General features: G+C 40.0%; 1 protein-coding gene across 1 annotated transcript in view; it reads left to right on the top strand.

The window, feature by feature from the left end:
• Positions 1–21,782, top strand: part of LOC138762481 (titin-like) — a 383,050-nt gene that overhangs the window by 19,887 nt on the left and 341,381 nt on the right. The window contains 12 exon segments of the mRNA XM_069936233.1: positions 7,753–7,934; positions 10,712–10,942; positions 11,096–11,340; positions 11,479–11,675; positions 13,287–13,451; positions 14,687–14,855; positions 14,967–16,660; positions 16,740–17,021; positions 17,856–18,122; positions 18,265–18,537; positions 18,660–18,923; positions 19,021–19,281. Coding sequence (XP_069792334.1) covers positions 7,753–7,934; positions 10,712–10,942; positions 11,096–11,340; positions 11,479–11,675; positions 13,287–13,451; positions 14,687–14,855; positions 14,967–16,660; positions 16,740–17,021; positions 17,856–18,122; positions 18,265–18,537; positions 18,660–18,923; positions 19,021–19,281 — 4,230 coding nt within the window.

Below are 21,782 nucleotides of genomic sequence, written 5' to 3'. Positions count from 1 at the left end.
GTACTCGATCACTTCAGCAATGATATAGACTTTCACCTTAGACCTAGGTTGGACTCCGACAGGAGTGAACCTTTACTCGACATGATCACATACTACAAACAGGGACTCTTATACGCACCCAGTTCCTTGTACCAATACTACGACTCAGCCTCAGTGTTGTATATTCCTTACCCCAACATTTATAGAGATGTCCACAGTAGCGACATGGTGTGGAGTGGTGTCCATGGCTTGGACCACAAGGCAGAGAGAAAGAATGTTCTGTGCATTAGTGTTGTATACAGTGCTAATCTGCACTTCTAACCCATGAGTACCCTCTGCTCAGCCTGCTCCCAGAAGTATCTCCAGTACTGCTGATCCCATAGTGGGCGATTGTGCATCTCCCACCATGTCTTGTGCCAGCGAGGCATCCTTGCCGCCATCCCATTCGCCACAGCCCATGTATCAGTATAAATATGCACCAGACCGGTCATTGATTTTATTGCTAGAGCTACCGCAGCCAATTCTGTGAGGTGGCTGGATCCCACACCACCTCTTGAGTAAGGGTCTTAACCGTTCCTGGGTGTAGTGCCATTGCTCGCCATAGCTGCTTCCCGTTCTTCCACTGACTGGAGCCGTCTGTAAACCAGGCTAGTTGCTGTTCTTCCTCAGTGAGGGAGTCAAATGGCTGACCCCAGGATACAGGAGAGGGGCTGACGGTGGGGACTTCATCCGGGGGCATCGTGACTCTCAGGGAGGGACATGACTTGTTTATGCAGCCTGCTGACCCTTCTGGCCTTGCCTCTGCTCAGACGGCAATTTGCCACCACCACTTCACAATGGAGGAACGCTGCGTGGATCTCTCCTGCTGGGTGGCTTCAGACGATGTCATCCACCACACGATGGGGAGGTAAAGGCTGGAGGACAGCAGTTTCGATGATAGTTTGGTGGTCCATGGTGAGGAGGACCAAATAGCATGGCAGGAGCTGGCATTGGAAGGGGGTGCAGCGGGACGCAGACTCGGGTAGGGATTTCGCCAAGAAGCTGAGTGGAACTCTGTGGCCATTGATTTTCTGCCAGAGGCTCCACCTGGCTGTTATGGAGGCTGAGACCTGGAGTTTGAAGGGGACTCCAGTCTGTCTGGAGGCTAGTGGCAGTACCTACTCCAGGGCTTGTTTGTCCATTTCAAAGGTGAACTGCTGTTCTGGGCCCCAATGAATAATGGTCTTCTTCCTGGAGATGGCATACAATGGAGGCAGAAGCACAGCGAGATGGGGAATGTACTGCTGTCAATATCCTAAAAGGCTGGCGAAACTTCATGCTTCAGCCTTGTCGGTGGTCACTGTTGTGCTGAGAACTTCATTTCTCATCGTCTCCAGAATATCCCTCTGGCCTGAGTGCCACTGGATTCCCAAGAAGAGGACTGTCTTGCTGTGACCCTGTAATATTCTCCTGATTGATAGCCCAGCCACGATTGCGGAACCTTGAGATGAGGGAGTCTAGTGCCTGTACCACTGTCTCCTCTGTAGGTCCCTGGAAGAGAATATCATCGATGTAGTGGCTTACATCGATGTTGGGGGAAGGGCAATATTTTTCAAATTGTGGGCTATTAACCCGTGGCAGAACGTGGCACTGTGGATGTACTCCGGGTGTAGGCAGCTAAAGGTATATTGGGTAAATAGTACCCTCAAGGCTGATACTCAGGTAGATGGTGTGGTGAAGAAGGCATTTGGAATGTTGGCCTTCATAAATCGGAGTAATGAATTCAAGAGTAGGGAGGTTATGATGAAATTGTACAAGGCATTGGTGAGGCCAAATTTGGAGTACTGTGTACCGTTTTGGTCACCAAATTATAGGAAAGATATAAACAAAATAGAGAGAGTGCAGAGAAGGTTCACGAGAATGTTGACAGGATTTCAGGGTCTGAGTTACAGGGAAAGGTTGTGCAGACTGGGGCTTTTTTCTCTGGAGCGTAGAAGATTGAGAGGGGACTTGATAGAGGTTTTTAAGATTTTAAAAGGGACAGACAGAGTAAATGTGGATAGGCTTTTTCAATGAAGAAAGGGGGAGATTCAAACTAGAGGACATGGTTTAAGATTGAAGGGGGAAAATTATAAGGGGAACATGAGGGGAAATTTCTTTACGCAGAGGGTGGTGGGGATGTGGAATGAGCTTCCGGCAGACGTGGTCGAGGCGGGATCATTGGTTACATTTAAGGAAAGACTGGATAGTTACATGGAGAGGAGAGGACTGGAGGGGTATGGACCGGGTGCTGGTCAGTGGGACTAGGAGGGTGGGGATTTGTTACGGCATGGACTAGTAGGGCCGAACTAGCCTGTCTGTGCTGTAAGTGGTTATATGGTTATATGGTTATAAGGGACTGATCCTGGGAGTCAAGGCTTAAAAGGATGGAGAAGAACGCATTGGCATAACAGGGTTTGTATCCTCCACTAATGTGACCGCATCAGGAATGGTGACGGAAAGAGGGGGATGCAAATTTATTCAGTTTCCAGTAGCCATGTGCTGTTTTTATCGAATGGGCCAGACTGGGCTGCTATAGGGACACATGGCAGGTGTTATTATCCCCTTGTGGAGAAGGGCATCAATCACTTCCGTGATCTCAATGTGCCCCTGGTATCCAATACCCTGATGTCCTTAGGGAGGTTTCACCTTGGATCCCCGCTGCAGAGGTTGGTAATAAGGGTCCATTCCCTGATAATCTTCATGCTCTCACTAATGGTATACCACTGCGGTCGACATGTCAGGACCTATTCTAACAGCATGGAAAACTTGACCCACACCACAGTTACTACCCAGTCCAACAGCGTGCTTCTCTCCTCGATCCCCTCAGGAATCCAATCGCAGGGAGTTGTTGAGTGCTGTGAGGATAGACTACCCAAAGCATCAGCCTCTGGATGAGAAAGGAGGATGTGGGGAGCCCCCTTGTCCCACAACCAGAGTAGCCAGGCAGCTAGATGCTTGCCCATTTGCTAGTAGTATCTGTCTGAGAGCACAGCCAATTCCTTGGCAGAGTATTCCCTCTATGACCTTACACTCAGCCCTCTCCTGTCCACTTGGACCCTCACCATTCTCGGCACTCTCCCCATTGTGGAGAGCTGATGGGGGGTCTTCATGGCGGGTCTGGGACTGCATGGTCACCAGCCAGGCTTGCAAGGTCTCCGGGAGGTAGTGTATAATCGGACTCAACCTCTGCAAAGTCATCATCATCCAACCACACATCCCCGTCTCCTGACCACACATCACTCTCCTGCTTGCACATAATGATCGGCCTGACCTTAACCAGGTTGACCTGCCAGCCAGATCGATGGGCTGCTTGAAACTTCCATGCTTTGACCAGCTGGCAGGCAGCTTGATGTATTTAATTTCTACACGGTTTATACATCCTGTACCTCCTGCAGGTTTGTCAGGAATTCTATCTGCCCATCTTTCTGAGCACCCTAACTGCTTAACTCCATCGTGATATCCCACTGGTGCCTCAGTCAGGCAACCTCACCCCCCCCTCTCTGGTCCCAGAAAACCCCGATTCCTTCAGAAAGGAAACCACATGATGTCCTCTCTCCTCTCTGTGAGGGTTCAACTTGTCAACTGGCATGGTGTGGCTGGCAGCTGAACCACTCACGGTAATCAGTCCCTGGGGTCCATTCCCTATTCATGGTTGCCTCCTGCTGCCCCCATTGGTAAACAAGGTATACAATCACCCATGCACCCAACAGGACCCACCTGCTAATACGATCACCCACATTATTAGTACGTTCTACCACTCCCACATGGTTAAGATTTTCACGCGTGTCCAGCAAAACTCTTTGAACCCAGCTCGCAGCGCCAATTGTAGTGTTGGGAAGAGTATTTCGTTTGGTGGGTTTACAAAGAGAGATGGGTCTGGACACAAGTGTTAAAATCACCCATTATTTTAATTAACAACCAGGGGACAAGTGGGGGAGAACGTTAAACCGTACTCAATTACTATTTCACTTAAGCAATGATATAGACATTCACTTTGTACCCAGGCTGGACTCTGACAATAGTGAACCTATACTCGACACGCTTACACACTTGAGTATGCACATTATTAACAGGGACTCTTACACACACCCGGTTCCCTGTACCAATGGGGGAGTAGCTCTCTACAAGTATTGATCTATTGCAGTACTATGGCTCAGCTTCAGTGCACTGCACTCCTTATCCGTGACACTTCCAGTGATGTCCACCTAGTGACCTAGCGACCTAGTGTGGAGCAGAGTCCGTGGTTTTGTCCATAAGGCAGAGAGAAACAATGTGGTGTTATGTACAGTGCTTATCTGTGCTTCAAGCCAATAATGACCCTAGGTGTCTTAAATTAGCCAAGAGCAAGATGTGCACTAATGGGTGGTGGGATTTTGGTGTTGTGACTTTGGATTCAATTTCAGACAGGGAGGACATGTGACCACCCGCAATACACACATTCCAGTCACACAGGGAAGCCACGTCTCCTCCATACACGACAACTTAAAAATGGACTAAATTTAGATTATTTGTGGATATCTTTGTTTTTTATTTACATTGAATGTATATTCACATTCCCGTAAATAAACAATCGTTTACTTGAATATTGACTTCTGATCGTACACTTGTGGATCATCGATATCTTAAAAAACTTAGGGCACTATCTGACCCATCATAACTAAGGTGGTTGAAAAGGAGTCACCCAACATAAAACTACCACCCAGCACAAGGTCCCTTGCCCAGGAGGTCCTAGTTCTCAAAGAAAACAGCTACATAAATCTTCAGTGTGATGGAGGTTGATTATAAGCATTTCTTTAAAAACTTCCAAGCGGCGAGTTTCAGAGTCCTGCCACCTTCTGAGTGAAACCAGTTTTTCTTCCTCAAATGCTTCCACTGATTGCTTTAAATCTTTGTCTCGTAGTTTTTAAATTTATCACTACGAAATAGGTCCTTTCAACTGACGTCAACTAGCCCTTCAGAATTTTGAACATTCTCATTTTCTTCCATTCTCAAGACAATAACCTTTGTGACAATTGTTAGGAGTTTTAGTATTGGAGAAATAAATGGGCATGAAAGGTGATAAATCTCTAAGACCCAATGACTTGCATCCTAAAGTTTTGAAGGAGATGGCTGACATCATGAGCACAGAAAATACAGGAATTAATTGTGAATGAGTAATGCATGCAGATGGAATATAAAAATAGGATTAGAAAGAATCAATGTGGATTTATGAAAAGGAAATCCTGTTTGACTGGTCTATTAGCATTTTCCAGAATGTCAGTTGCCACATAAAAGAGAGTTAAAGAATTGATGTGCAACATTTAGACTTTCACAAGACCTTTGATCATGTGTCATACAGGAGAACAAAACAAAATTAAAACATTTCCTATTGATGTGGAATGAAAATTGGTCAAGTGATGGACAACAGAGAATATGAATTATTGAATTAGTTCTGGATGGGGAGTATATGACCAATGGGGTGCTAAGGGGATTGATGTTAATGCAGTTGTTCACAATATATTACAAAACTGGAGGAAGTGTGGGCTGTGTGGGCAGCTTTCAGTGATTTCAGAAATGTATGGACAATTAAGTGATTGGGCAAAGTCATGTGGAAAATGTAAAACTTTGGCAAAACATGTGTAATAGATGAATATTATTTAAAAGGATGGAGATTGAAGGTGATGGTGTTTGGAGGACACGAATGTCTGCCTATATCAGGGGTGTCAAACTCAAATTCACAGAGGGCCAATTTTAAAAACTTGGACTAAGTCGTGGGCCAAACTAAATATTTATTGAAAATTTTCAACAACATCTGCATGTTTTCTCTTCTTTCAACATATGTAATGTAAAACTTTTTCTTATTAAAATAAATGTTTAATAATAGTTTTGGTTAAACTCTTTCCGGAAGAAGCATTAACAAATGAGAAATAAAATATTCAATCAATAATATTTCTCTCTAGCCTTTAAGCTCCTTTTAAATGTATTTTTTTTCACAAGCCAACAAGTCAAAAAAAATAACAACTTGCTTCAATGAAAATCCAATCTTTTAACTAAATAAAATATGAATCCAAGCTTAGCTTGCTCCACTGTGATTTACTCTGATGCACCTGGGTCTAAACCAGATACTTGGCATCTCTTCTTAGATGCAAGTTCATCAAACTCTGGGGTCAGAGTTTGCCTCCCACCTGTCTTGAAAGGTCCTGTTTTCTGTCTTTCGTTTGGCCATTTTTCTAAGGGGTTTATTACATGTGAGTTAGGCGACAGGTCGCAGATACTAATGAAAGTAAAGAGAGGAGGTTAGCGGGCTGACGGGCCAGTGCCAATGCATTTGCAAAGCATTCTGGGATTTTTAGTATTAGCTGTGCATGCGCTATACTTGCGCGGTGGCCAGCGGGCCAGCTCTAATACATATTTATGGGCCAAATATAATTATATCACGGGCCAAATTTGGCCCGCGGGCCTGAGTTTGACATGTGTGGCCTATATCATTCCATGCAAGTTAAAGTGCATATTCCGTGAACAATTAGAAAAATAAATGGTACATTTAATGGTCTTTATTAGAGAAGTATTTGAGTACAAGCAAAACTATACCTTAAATATTATGTCCAAGTCTAATCTCACCATCTGAGGCAGGATATGATTTTGATAGGATATACTATAGTAAAATGATGAATTAGATTTATTCATGGGATGGCTGGTTTGTCATATAAACTAAGATTTAGTGGACGGTGTCTCTGTTCTATTGAATGTAAAAGAATAAGGGGTGATCGTATGAAAAGGTGATTGCATGAAATTCTTAAAGGGCTGTATGGAATTAATGTAGAAGTGATGCATCCCTTGGCTGGACTATCCAGAATCTGTCATCAAAATAAGGGGTTGTCTATTCAAAAGTGAAATCAGGATACCTAGAGAGTAGTAATGTTTTTGGCATTCTCTACTAAAGAGGGTTATAGAGTCTGAGTTGTTGAATTGAAATATGCAAAATAAAAGATCAACATATTTTTGGAAAATAAGGGAATGAATACAACCCTGCTTAGTGCTGAAGAATATGACTGAGGTCAAGGATCAAGTCTGATCTTATTGAATGGCAGAGCAGCCTACCTGGTTCTTTCCATAATTTATATTTATCCTCCTGCGACTTCAACTGCGTTGTGTGGAATTGATCACATAATTTAGATAAGGCGTTAAAAATACTTGGTTTCTTTCATTATAAAGAATTCGTATCCATGGTAATATCAATGTGAATATTTTCTCTACCCTTTCCCTATCCTAGACATCCTTTTAAAGCTATCAATACATTGCCAGATGCTATATTATATCTGAAGCCCATCCAATAATTTGCACACATTTAATATTTCTACATTTTTATATTCTTTCTTCCTATTTAAAATAATTTATTTCTCATAGCCTGCTTTTTGGAAATTGCTTGTGTCTCAAGTTTCTGCCTTAAAATGCATAATTTTAGTGTATTTTTCTGACATTCATCTTCTCCATTGCACATTCTGGTATCTGTTGATTGAAACGATAGTCCAAATTAAATAATTTTAACTAATTTTGCTGATTATTTTTATGGGGCTCTTTCAACCAACTTTGGTCATTAGTTTATTTCCTTCCACTCTGATTAGAAGGCAATTAATAACACTACTTATTAATAATATAAAATTAATTGCCAGTAGTACTTGTCCATTGCATTGTGTTCAAATTTTGTTGTTGAAAATTGCAGTAATTTCTCGGCTTCAATAATTTTCTGCTTATAATGTTATTGATTTTCAGCTGATTATGAGCTTTACCTGAAGGAACACCAAGAGGTCATTTACCAAACTGAATTAGTTACAGAACATGTTCAAGAACCCAGAGTGGCAGAGATAGCACCAATAATGACAGAATATGACAAAGAACAAGCACTTATCAGGAAGAAAATGGGAAGAACTGTAACCATGACGAAAACTGAACAGGTAAGATTTATCTTCAATTATATTTGCCTAAGCAAATCTTTTAATTATTTTTTAATGATTCAAATCTATTTTGTAATACCCAATTAAAACTGTTAACAGTTAAATTAAGTGGCTTCCAACATACTTTTCACACAATCTGTTCACTCCCGGATCAAATAATTTTACGAGCCGTTTTCAACATTCATAAAAATCTGTTTTACTTTTTCCTCAAGTCTGTATATTAAAGGTTTTATTTAGAGATAACAGCTAAAGGAAAATTTGGGCAATTATTGCATTATTAACATTTATTAGTGCATGGGGTGCTTGGATTAGATGAGTAGTTATTATTCAGTCATCATTTTCAAGATATATGTTTGATTCTCCATAAATTCCATTGTAAATACTTGGCCTTACAGTTTAATGGAAGCTCTGCAAGCAATATTGTGTACAGCTGTGATGTCATTCCACTGGAAAGAAGAGAGAGGAATAAAAACAAAACATTTGCATTTATGTCGTCTCCTTAATTTCCCTTGCAGGGAAATGTTTTCAGCCAGTGAAGTACTTCAGAGGTGTAATTACTTGTTGTCTTTGTAGGAAACTTAACAGCCAATTTGTGTTTACTAATCTCCCAGAAATGACAATGTAATAATAACCAGATCTTCAGTTTGTCTTGTGATGACGACTGAAGATTAAATATCGAACAAGGGGCAGGGATAACTTCACTGGTGTCCTTTGAAATAATGTACTGAGATCTTGTACACATTGAACACCCTTATACATTTTCTTTAGCCATTTCTGTTTTGAATGTGGACATGAAAATTTGTATTAGAGGGACGAACCAGAGGGAGGATAATTGAGAGATAGTTAATGTACAGGCGACCTCTGCATTATGGAGAGTTGTGTTCCTTGAACAACACCTTGATGGTGATTTTCTGTTGTGTGAGACCTATTTCCCATTGATAGCCAATCACTGACAGGAAATTATCTCTCAATGATTTTTTTCTGTGGACAAAACTGGTGATAAGCACATGGAGTACATACTCTAATCAACTGTATCAGGAGCAGAGTTGAAGGTGCCCTAGAATGAACTTGGGTTAGGAAAAACAGGAGTGCTCCATTGGCCACACAACCATTTAGAATAGCAGCACCTCCTGTAAACTACTGCACCTCCTGTAAACTACTACCCCTCGTTTCAATTTAAATCAACTGAATTCATTAGGATGTCACTATGCTGGATTTCACCTGCTAGTTCCATTTGAATTCTAAATCTCAAAATTTTCCTGGCCCCTCTGCTGGAACTTGCAATCTGTCTTCACAAGCTAGTTATATAAGTCATAAAAATAAACTCCAAGAATATCTTGCATAGAATAATACTGCATTTTAAATTAATCCCAGCTGCCTGCACAAGATCTATATTCTTCCATATTCTTTCCATGCTCCCTGTGCTGCCTAGAAATGCCTCTGTTTCAAGAAACTTTCTTGGATCCACCTGACAAATTCTGCCCCATTGAAGCCTCTTGCACTAAGGAAGGCCAAATTAGTATTGGAGAGAATAAAGTCGCCCAATGTGATAACCCTGCGGTATGTCTGCTCTGAATAAAGCTGTAATATTCTCCCTGGTCAGCAGTGTATCCTTCCCACCACTTTGACATCCCTCTCCATCACATCTGAAACGTCAAAACCTCAATACTGAACTGCCAATTCTGCCCCTCTCTTGACATTGTCTCTGTAATGCCCACATCATCTCAGTTCCCTGCATTAATCCAGCCTCTTTGTTTACTTAAAATGATCCTGGCATTGAAATAAACACACTTCAACCAATCTGTCGCACTGTGTCCATTAACGTGACCTAGCCTGTCCATCTCTGACGTACTTGGCTTGACCTTTACCTTCCCTCAATTCCTGCACTTGCTGATCTGGCGCTCTGATTCCCACCCCCAACTCTAGTTCGAATCCTCACGAGGAGCTCCCTGTCCCTCCAGTTTAGATGCAACCTATCCTTGTCCGGGTACCACTTGCCCGGGCAGAGAGCCCAATAATCCTGGTGTCTAAAGACTTCCTTCCTGCTTCCTGCATATGCCCTTGGTGTTTTGTAACTGCTACCAGTCTCCCCTTTCACCTCATGTGCCTTACTCTTGTATTCCTCTTCATTTATTGTCAACCATTCTACTTTTGTGTGGTTAGTTCCAAATCATTTATTTAGTAAAATACTGATTGATTGCCTGATTATTTGGAAATTCTGATAGTTTGGTGGCAGGCTCGCTGGGGCATTGCTTCTTGTCCTCCATTTAAACTGACTGGGCTCCTTGAAAACTTTAACATATTACTGTTATTTTTTAAATTATTTTACAACCGTACAATATCCAAAATGTGAATGAAAGACGCATAGAGGTATTCATCAGAAAAATATCCAATGGTTCAGGGAATCTACCCTTCCGGCAACTGCGGAATTATCAAAGTTGTGTTGTAATAATCAAGAACAAAATGAATGCAGTGTTTATAATTGGGGGAATCACTTCCAAGATGTAAACAGCCTTTGTCGTTGGCTTTCCGTGTCTGCTGCTAAAATTCCTCTCTTTCTGTTAATTCTTATGCTGGAATTTTCCGAGCTAATTTAGAGTAAAAGCTTCATCAAAGTACTCCTGAAAATCTGTATTTTTTTTTCACATCAATATATTCAAATTGTTTTGCATTATGTTTATGTTCTATGTGCATTTTAATGTACATGGGGGTTAAACAATTCTTATTTTGCTCGCTTGTCACATTTTTCACCAAGATAATTCTGTTCCCTTGTTTAGGAGTACCACATTTCTTCATTTGAAAAAAGACTTATTGAAGAAATTGAATTTCGAGTCATTAGAATAAGTTTAGAAGAACTTCTTGAGGAAGATGGCGAAGAAATGCGATTAGATATTTCTGCTGAGGAATCCATTGAACCAGGATTTGATTCAACAGTGAAAAGTTATCGAATTCTTGATGGGATGGGTGTTACCTTCCATTGTAAAGTATCTGGTCATCCATGTCCTAAGGTAAACAAGACTTGCATTGGAATTGAAATCTACAACTGAACTAGATTAGAATGTTTGGATGAAAATGTGTTTTTTTTATACTATTTAAAATGCTTTTGTTAGCTTAACATGCTTTAATAAACGGAGATCACATAAATTGTGAATTTTCTTCAGATTGTATGGTTCAAAGATGGTAAGCGCCTGAAACAAGGTGATCACTACATTATGGAGACTACGCCAGATGGCAAAGCCAATCTGCGAATTTCTGCAGTTTTGCCAGAAGATGAGGGCATCTATACAGTGTTGGCCAGCAACATCAAGGGAAATGCCATTTGCTCCGGAAAGTTGTTCATAGAGCCTGTGGGTGCTCCCACACCCCAAACTTATTTATCATCAACAGAAATGATGAGAAGAATACGGTATTGTTTATCAAATATGATCTCTTTACATAAATTTCATGCATTTTTTTTTCATTTTCTGTAGTAATTAGAACATCACAAATTGTGATTTCAAAAAAAGAATTTTTTAATGTAAGATTGCTTATTTCCTTTGTCTAGTTCTGTGTCTCCTCGATCTCCAAGTCGGTCACCCGCCCGTAGACTAGAAGATACAGATGAAACCCAACTTGAGAGATTGTACAAACCAGTTTTTGTTCTGAAACCTACATCATTTAAATGCTCTGAAGGACAAACTGCTCGATTTGACCTCAAAGTTGTAGGCAGACCCATGCCTGAGACACTGTGGTTTCACAATGGTAAGAATTATAGAATCAAAGAGTTTTACGGCACAGAAACAGGCCTTTCGACCCAACCTGTCCATGCCAACCGAGTTGTCCGCCCAAGTTAATTTAGTTTGCCTTTGTTCAGCTAATATTTCTCTGAAATCTTTCCTTCCAAGCTCCTGTCTAAATGTCTTTTATCCACCTCTGCTACTTCCTTTGGCAGTTCATTCCATATACTCACACATTCTGTGTGGGGAAAAATGGTGCCCCTCAGGTCCCTTTTGAAATCTTTCACCTTATAGTTTTAGATGCCATCTAGTTTTAGATTTCTGACCTTGGAAAAAGAAAATATGACTGTTCCTTGTGATTTTATAAACCTCTGTAAGATCCTCCTATGCTCCTGGGTGAATAGTCCCAACTTCTCTTTTAACCTCCTATGCTCCTGGGTGAATAGTCCCAGCTTCTCTTTCAACCTCCTATGCTCCTGGGTGAATAGTCCCAGTTTCTCCTTATAATTCAATTTTACCGATTCTGGTAACATTCTTGCAAAACTTTTCTGCAACCTTTCCTGTTCAATGATATAGCTCCAATAGCTGCATGACCAAAACTGCACGCAATACTGAAGGGCAGACTCACCAATGTCTTGGAGATGATGTCTCTGCTCCTGTGCTCATTGCTCTGACCGATGAAAGCAAGCATGCCAACCCATCTTCTACACCACCCTGTCCACCTGTGTGGTCAGTTTTATGAAACTATGTACCTGTATCCTATGTTTCTCTAGGGTCCTACCATTTGCTGTGTTAGTCCTGCCCTGGTTTAACCAATTAAAGTGCAAAACCTTGGACTTGTTCAAGTTAAATTCTATCCTCCTTTCCTTGGCCCACTTTCCCAGATCATCTAGATCTTGTAATCTTGTATAAACTCCTTCACACTTCTGCAGCTTCCTCCACATCAGAGAGACTGGACCCTGATGGGAGGATTGTTTCTTTGAACAGCTTCACTCAGTCTGCTGCAACAACAAGGATCTCCCAGTGGCCATTCACTTTAATTCCACATCTTATTCCCACTCTGATAATCTGTTCATGGCCCTCATGTACTACCTGATTGAGGCCATATGTTAGTTGGAGGAGAAATATCTTGTTTTTCATTTTGGCAGCCTTCAACCAGATGGCATCAATATTGATGTTTCCAATTTCTGGTAATGTCCTCCTCCATTTTCTTTCTTTATTATTAGCTATTATTTTCCCTCAACCCTCTGACTCCTTTCCTTCTCTTTCCCCTATCACCAATACCTTCCTTTCTCCAGTTCCCTACGCCTTCTCTTCCTTCCTCCAATCTGAGAGCATCTTTCCCAGCCCTCTGCTCTCTCCACTTATCACCTCTTAACTCCTTTCCTTCTGCCCTCCCCCACCATCCCACCAGCATTCATCTCTCACCTGTCCTCCTCTCCACCTTCTTATTTGGGCTTTTGCCTGATCTTGATCTTCATGATGAAAGGCTCAGGCCCAAAACATCTATGACCTATTGCTTTTTTTTATGGACCTTCTGAGTTCTCCTTCACTGTCTATATGTTCTCATGCCAATGCCTGCAAAATAGTTGCAGCATTTCAATAATTAAATATGAAATGTTTCTTTTCGATCCAGGACATCAAATTGTGAATGATTACACTCACAAGATTGTGGTGAAAGAAGATGGAATTCAATCGTTGATCATTGTTCCTGCATTGCCAGTTGATTCTGGTGAATGGACTGTTGTGGCACAAAACCGAGCAGGGAAAACCTCTGTCTCTATGACACTATCTGTAGAAGGTAATGAGCATTATTATCTATTTATTGCTTATTGCAATAGACTGACATAAATTAATAATGAAAAACACAGTAAGAACTTGTTCCTGTTCCCATGCATGTGGAACTGAAATTATTACACAGTGAGAGTACTGAATTATGGTAAAAAGATTTCTTGTGCAACTAAAAAAAAAGACAATTTTGTGAACATTAGATGAGTATTATGCTTGTTGAAAATTGTATTTTACGTCCAATTATGAACTTGATATGTAATGGGTTGCTCTGGTAGAAGAATAGGAATAACAACTGTACCTTGTCCTTCAGTTCTCATTTAATCAGGTGAAGCATGACTAAAGTCCAGCACAGGCCGTCCAACTGCATAGCGTGAACAGATTTAACTATCATAATGTATGCCACTTTATCTGGAAGCTCTTAATTGGCCATATTTGACGAGAAAAGGAACATTTATCCCCTCTGAATGAGTTTGTTCATCAAATGAGATAATGTCTGTTCGAAGATTTGGGTCCAAGTACTAGCCTTTGTTCCAAATCCCTGATTAGCAAGGCTGAATGGATAGAATTATTGGACCTCTGCAGTAAATCTCAGATTGTAATATTGTAATATTACATTTGTTTAGTTTTGACTTTTTATATGGTCAGGGAATTCTATTTTTTTTAAATTTAGAGATACAGCATGGCAACAGATCCTTCAAGCCCAAGGGCCCATGCCACCCAAATATACCAATTAACCAACAAAACCCCTACATTTTTGGAGGGTGGGGGGGGGGGGGAATCGGAGAACCCGGAAAAACCCCACACAAACATGGGGAGAACATACAAACTCTGTGAAGACAGTACTGGATTTGAACTCAGGCCACTGATGCTGTAATAACATTATGTTAACCATGCCATAATGGGTGGTAATAATTTTTTATAGTTTTGACAGACTAATAAATGCACAACATGACAATGAACTGCATGAATTGTAAGTGAATATTTATCTTGTAGGAAGCATTTTAGCAGTAACGCGTGCATTCTCCAATAGCTTGGAAAGACTGGCGTTTGCAATATAGATCTTTCCTCCACGAGCAAATGAAGCCCACAGAAACAAAATTTCATCTTCAAGTTGATCAATGCATTTTGTTATTGCAGATTCAATGTTTAGTTTGCAATATTTCTATTTTTTTAATAGCTAAAGAACATTTATTGTTATTGCAGATTCAATGTTTAGTTTGCAATATTTCTATTTTTTTTTAATAGCTAAAGAACATTTATTGAGACCACAGTTTTTGGAAAAATTGAAAAATATCAGTGTTAAAAAAGGTGCCCCTATTGCAATGGGAGTAAAAGCTGTTGGAAATCCAAACCCTGATATTGTATGGTTGAAAAACAGTGATATTATTGCCCAACACAAGTATCCTCATATCAAGTAAGTATTTTGCAATTTTGATAATACAGTATTTATGTAACTACATATATATATATATATATGCATAAATGGTATTTCTTCTATTATAATTTGTGCTTATTTGTATTTTAGGATTGAAGGTACGAAAGGGGAAGGTTCTCTTAAAATTGATTCCGCAGTTACTTACGATGCTGCCTGGTATACTGCAACTGCCATTAACAAAGCTGGTCGTGACACAACAAGGTGTAAGGTCAATGTTGAACTTGAATATTCTGAACCTGAACCAGAGAGACGATTAATCATTCCAAAGGGTACATATAGGGCTAAGGAGATAACAGCACCTGAATTGGAACCCCTCCATCTGCGTTATGGTCAAGAACAATGGGAGGAAGGTGATCTGTATGATAAGGAAAAACAGCAGAAACCTTATTTCAAGAAGAAGACTAGCTCTGTGAGACTGAAGTGTTTTGGGCCAGCACATTTTGAATGCAGACTAACACCAATTGGTGACCCAACAATGGTTGTTGAATGGTTGCATGACAGTAAACCTCTTGCTGCAGCCAACAGACTTCGCATGATTAATGAATTTGGATATTGTAGTCTTGACTTTGAAGTAGCATATCCTCGAGATAGTGGAATTATCACCTGTCGAGCTACAAATAAATACGGTACCGATCAGACATCAGCTACCCTCATTGTGAAAGATGAAAAGAGTCTTGTGGAAGAATCACAGTTACCTGAAGGCAGAAGAGGAATGCAGCGAATTGAAGAACTTGAAAGGATAGCCCATGAAGGTGCACTTATAGGTGTTTCAGAAGACCTTATAAAAGAGAAAACAAAGCCTGAAATAGTTTTGTTTCCGGAACCATCAAGAGTATTGGAAGGCGAAACAGCCCGTTATCGCTGTCGAGTCATAGGCTATCCTCAACCAAAGGTCAATTGGTATCTTAACGGGCAACTTATTCGCAAGAGCAAACGATTTAGACTACGGTATGATGGTATCTATTACCTGGAAATTGTTGACTGCAAATCCTATGATTCAGGTATTGTCAAAGTCACAGCAGAAAATCCTGAGGGGGTTGTGGAACACACTGTGAAACTAGAAATCAATGAAAGAGAAGATTTCAGATCTATCTTGCGGCGAGCTCCTGAACAGAAAGTTGAAACTGGCCTGGTGGAACCAGCCAAGCCATTCTTTGAAGTCATAAAAGTAGAAAAACCAACAGATGCTGCAGCTAAGGAAGTAGTAAAGCTGAAGAAGGCTGAAAGAATTGTTCATGAAAAATTAACAGAGGAAACTGAAGAACTGCGCAGTAAATTTAAGCGTAGAAAGGAAGAAGGTTATTATGAAGCCATTACAGCAGTTGAACTCAAATCACGTAGACGGGATGAAGCATATGAAGATATGCTGAGAAGAAGAAAGGAAGAACTTCTCCACTGGACCAAACAAGTACCTGAGGAGGAAAAGAAAGTATCTCCTCCCGAAGGTACTGTCAGCATTCCAACTTTTAAACCTGACAAGATTCAGTTATCACCAAGCATGGAAGCTCCCAAAATCTTAGAGCGCATTCATAGTCAGACTGTAGCTCACGGAGGTGAAAGTCATTTTCGTGTTAGAGTAGTAGGCAAGCCAGACCCTGAATGTCAATGGTTTAAGAATGGTGTGAAGCTTGAAAAGACGGAACGAATCTACTGGTACTGGCCTGAAGACAATGTTTGTGAACTTGTAGTTAGAGATGTTGTTCCTGAAGATTCTGCCAGTATAATGGTGAAAGCGTTCAACGTCGTTGGAGAAATCTCAAGCCACGCTTTTCTGCTTGTACAAGGTACGTAACTTTGCGAACTGAACATTAGATTTAGTTTTGTAATCACTTGACATTTATAGTTTTTAACCTTGCCTTTCAGCCAAACAAGTGATCACATTTTCCGAGGAACTACATGACGTCAACGCAAAAGAAAAAGACACAATGGCAACTTTTGAATGTGAATTATCGGAACCCTTTATTAAAGTGCAGTGGTTTAAGAATGATGTGCAAATTTTCTCTGGTGACAAATACCGAATGCACTCTGACCGTAAAGTTCATTTATTATCTGTATTGACTATTAATATGAATGATGCTTCAGAATATACCTGTGCACTTGCTGAAGATTTGTCAATAAAATCAACAGCGAAGCTTTTTGTTGAAGGTGAGAAAATGTTTAGTTTTTAAAATATCTTAAGCAATTTTTCAAAACTGTATGTAAAGAGTGAGAGGAAGGATTTCAATTATCCGTGTAAAATATAGGAAGGAAATCTAATGCTCGTGGTTGAAATAGTGAATGAGTTGACTGGGATACATGTGGCTAGAAATGAACTTTTGGAAGGTGTAAGGTAAAACATCATGAGATGGGAATGTGCAGGGCTGTAACAAGATGTGAATGCATCCTTGTACTTACAAGATAAGAGAGACATTGATGGATTGAGAGGCAGGAAGCTAGCAGGGAAAGGATAGCAACAGTTTTAGTCATTGGACAAGTAATGATATGATGATGTTCTAAGCACGTATCCAAGGGTATAAAAAATCACCATTTTGCTGATAACGGCAGAATGCATTCTCCGACTAACATGGTTAGTCGCAAGTGTTACAATCCGGTAATAAAGAACAAAGAACCCTGATTTCGACTCAGTCTGGTGTTTGTCTCACTCATTCATGAACAAAGCAGACCTAACAAAGGTTATAAGTTGCCTCTTGTCCAATGTCCCAATATTTCCTAATGCAACTTGGAATATCTTACCAAGTTAAAGGTGCTATATAAACACATGCTATTTCTATACATATTGCCATATTATTGAAATATGATAAGTTCATGGTTCACAGCTTCAGAGAGTACCATTCAACGAGACAATATTGTTTAAGAGTAGATACCCCATGAGAGCACTGGATGAATGAACTGCACTTTCGTAATTTCACCAGTCAATACATTAATATATTACTAACTGCAGTGATGAAGTTGTACATTTTTTTTTTAATTTGCACCTAGGAACTGTCCTCGAATTCATAAAAGAGCTTGCAGATCTAGAAGTGCCAGAGTCATTCTCGTGTGAATTGGAATGTATCATTTCCTGTGAAGACGCTGAAGGAAAATGGTATAAGGGAGATGTAGAGATCCAGTCTAGCAGCAAGTACTCCATCTCCTCTCGTCGTGGTCGCCACACTCTGACAGTTAAGGATGTGGCCAGGGAAGACCAGGGTAGCTACAGTTTTGTAGTACAAGATAAAAGGACGAGTTGCAATTTGAAAATGAAACGTAAGTTAACTTTGCATGGAAAATTACATTGGCGCACTCAATTTATATTTCCTCATATGTAATATTTGTATAAAGGAAATCATATTGCAATATTAAAAATATTGCAGAGACTTTATTAATAAAAGGCATCTGTTATTTGTAGCACGTGCTGTGTCTGTCCTTCAAGAACTTGGAGATCAGACTGTGTGTGAAGGCGATATTGCTCAACTTGAAGTAAAATTCTCTCAAGAAAATGTTGAAGGTGTCTGGCAGAAAGATGGCCAAGAAATCCAAGCCAATGAACGCATTCATATAGTTATAGATAAAGCATCACACATGTTGCTTATTGAGGATGCAACTAAAGAAGATGCTGGCAAATATTCATTTCTTGCCACTGATTTTGACCTATTAACATCTGGACTTTTAACAGTACAGTGTAAGTATTCATTTTATTTATTTTTAATGTTATCTGTATAAAATGTTGTGGAATAATGAGGGATATTCCTGCCATTTAGGAATTTCTAAAGAATTAACAGCCTCGCTTTATTTGTTTTCTAGGTATTGATATTGTAATCCCTCTTAAAGATCAGACAGCTCTTGAGGGAACAAAAACAGTTTTAGAGTGCAAAGTTTCAGTTCCACATATTACTTCTGTGAAATGGTACTTTAACGATCAACCAATTCAGTTTGGTGACCGGATACAAACTGTTGCGAAAGGAGCTAAACAGCGCTTGGTGATCAACAGAGCATTTGCCTCAGATGAAGGACGCTATAAACTCGCCATTGGCCGATCTGAAACAAGCTGCAACTTAACAATTGAAAGTATGTGCCGAATTATATATAAAGGGTCAAAGAATTTACGATTTTGTTTGTTGAATAGTTTGTTTTCTGAAGCTTGGATTTTTATCTTTTTGCATAGGAATTCAAATTATTCGAGGACTTGACAATATGACATGCTCAGAGACGCAGAATATTACGTTTGAAGCAGAGTTGTCTCATACCAGAATTGATGTCGCTTGGATATTTAGGAATCAGGAGCTCAAAATGGGCCCTAAATACAAAGTGGAAGCACAAGGCAAACTTTACAGGTTGACTGTATTGAATGTAATGAAAGATGAAGAAGGAGAATATACATTTATGGCTGGAGAAAAGACATCAAAAGCAAATCTTATAGTTTCAGGTACAAAGGCCTCAATTGGTATTGTGTTAATGTAACAAGGTCCAATAGAACATTTATCTTTCTATTTATGTTAAAAATCATGGCATCACCAAATAAAAACCTATTCTAAATTTTGCAAATACTGCTGGGAATATTTTATGAAATTAATCTGAGTGTTAATTCCTTTACTTCTATTTATGGATATTTGCCAATTTGATGAGTTGTAAATAAAGAAGGGAAGTGATAAATCTGGTAGATTTTGCTTTAATTCTCATTAAATACAATGAAGAAAATAAACTAAATGTTTGAAAGTTGTTTTTTTAATAATTAAACTAATATATCTAATGTAAAATAATAAGAATTGTGGACTTAATACTTCTGTGAATGTATACTTGCCGAAACAATTATTTATTTTTTCCCCCGATATCTTCATTAATGCTTGTTCGGATATTCTAGCTCCTCTTTAGAAGATTGTTACAGATTTTCTTTCTCTCTCTATGAGAGCATGTCTATTTTTTCTTCTTCCAAACACCGATGGCACCTTTCAATTTCTGCATATATATTTTTCTATCAGAGAATGACAGCTTTATATTTCTGTTTTATCCCTTACCCTTTGGCTTCCCTTTGGATGCTAAGTCTCAAGATAGGTTCAAGGTTGATTTTGTACAGGAGCCCCCAAGGTTATAGAATACTTGACTAATAAAAATGCAACATTCCATCTTGTCTCCTGTCCTCTTAATTCCTTCTCTCTCGCCACCAAATCTGCTCCCAGGAAGTGATCTTCCATTCTAGGACATCTGAGATGTGCTCCTCCTTCAGAAAATGTGGTTTCCCCCCTGCTGCCATTAAGTCGGTCCTCACCCACATCTCCTCTTTCTCGCACATCTGCCCAGGCCCTTCCCCTGCCCTCCAGATGTAACCAGGGCAGGGTTCCCCTTGTGCTTACCTGCCACCACACACTAGCATCCAATATGTTATTAACCAACAAACATATCTTCCCTTCCCTCCCTGCTTTCCATAGGGAGAGCTTCTGCTGAGACTCATTTTTCCACTCATCCTTTCTCACCAATTGCCCTTGGTATCTATTGCTCTGTCCCAAGAAATGCTGTACTTACAAGTTCCCCCCCCCCTCCTTACCAGTCCTTCCGAGTGAAGAAACACTTAAGCACATTGGCATATCTGTCCTTGACTTCATGTTCTGCCAAACTGAGGTCACCTGCAAAATGGAGGAACATCACCTTGCAACCTCTAACCAAATGGCAGCAATTTCTCCAATTTCTGTTCACCTCTTCTCTCTATTCCTTCTCTTATCAGTGCTCTTGCTCCACCACTACTTCTTTCTCTTCCATCCTCCCACCTATATTACCTGTTAGCCTGTATTCCTCTCCCCCTTCCCCTTCTTCCTTCTCCCCGCCCCCCCCCCCCCCCAGATCTTTCTCTTCAGGCATCCACCTGTTTTTCCAAATTCCCGATGAAGGGCTCAGGCCCGAAATTTTGGTTGCCTTTTATTTTCTACGGATCCTAAGCTGCTGAGTTTTTCCTGAATTTTTGTGTATTGCACAAATTCTCCCAGAATATTTTTAAGCATTTTTCAAGTTGGAAATGTTACAGGAATTATGGAATATGCAGCTGGCTAATTCAAGACAAATAGTCAGAAAGAGATTTTTTTTTTTTCATTTTGTAGTTGGTCACTTGTTCCAGAATAAGACATAACATTTCATCTTTAATGTTGAGATATATACAAACCAATCTGAGCTTCAAAGTTTCCTTTGCACAGAGGATGAATGCTATAGTTCTTGATTTCCATGGTTCTCTTTTCCTCTTGGCTTCTTTGGTTCTCGCTTCCTTTATACTTACATGTAATTCCATGCAGTCATCAAACAAATATACTTTATTTGAGAAAGTAACTGCCAATTCACAGCAGGAATCAATTTAAGAGATTTGTTTTGGAAACTCTTCCATTGATACTTTTAAAATACTTTATCAAACAATAGAGCATTGATATTTTAAGGGTATCAAAACATGTGATTGAGACATTTTTATTCTGTTTAGGGGTAGGCAGTAATTTTAAAAAATATAGACATACAACATGGCAACAGGCCATTTTGGCCCACGACCCTGCACCACCCAATTAATCTGCAGCTCCTGGTACGTTTCAAATGGTGGGAGGAAACTGGAGCCCCTGGGGAAAACCCACGCAGGCATGAGGATAATGTACCCATTCTTTACAGAGAGAGTGGGATTTGAACCCCAGCCCCGATCACTGCAATTGTAATAGCACTGTGCTGTCCGCAATGATAATTATACCACCCAAAAGTATTCATGTTAATTGACCCTCAATCCATTTGTTCTTTACTAACTCAAAAAAGTGCTTTCTGAACAGTTACCAGAAATGGAACCCTTGCACAACATAGGAAATCTTTATACTTCATTTCCCATCATGGCATCCCATGGTAGTTCTCATTGCCTGTTGACTCTTTCCAAATTACACCCAATCTGGAAGGATGTGAAATGCTAATGGG

Source organism: Narcine bancroftii, chromosome 4 (genome assembly GCF_036971445.1).
Source record: "Narcine bancroftii isolate sNarBan1 chromosome 4, sNarBan1.hap1, whole genome shotgun sequence".
Lineage (NCBI taxonomy): Eukaryota > Metazoa > Chordata > Chondrichthyes > Torpediniformes > Narcinidae > Narcine > Narcine bancroftii.
Note: the sequence above shows the minus strand (reverse complement) of the source record. Positions and strands in the feature narration are given on the sequence as shown.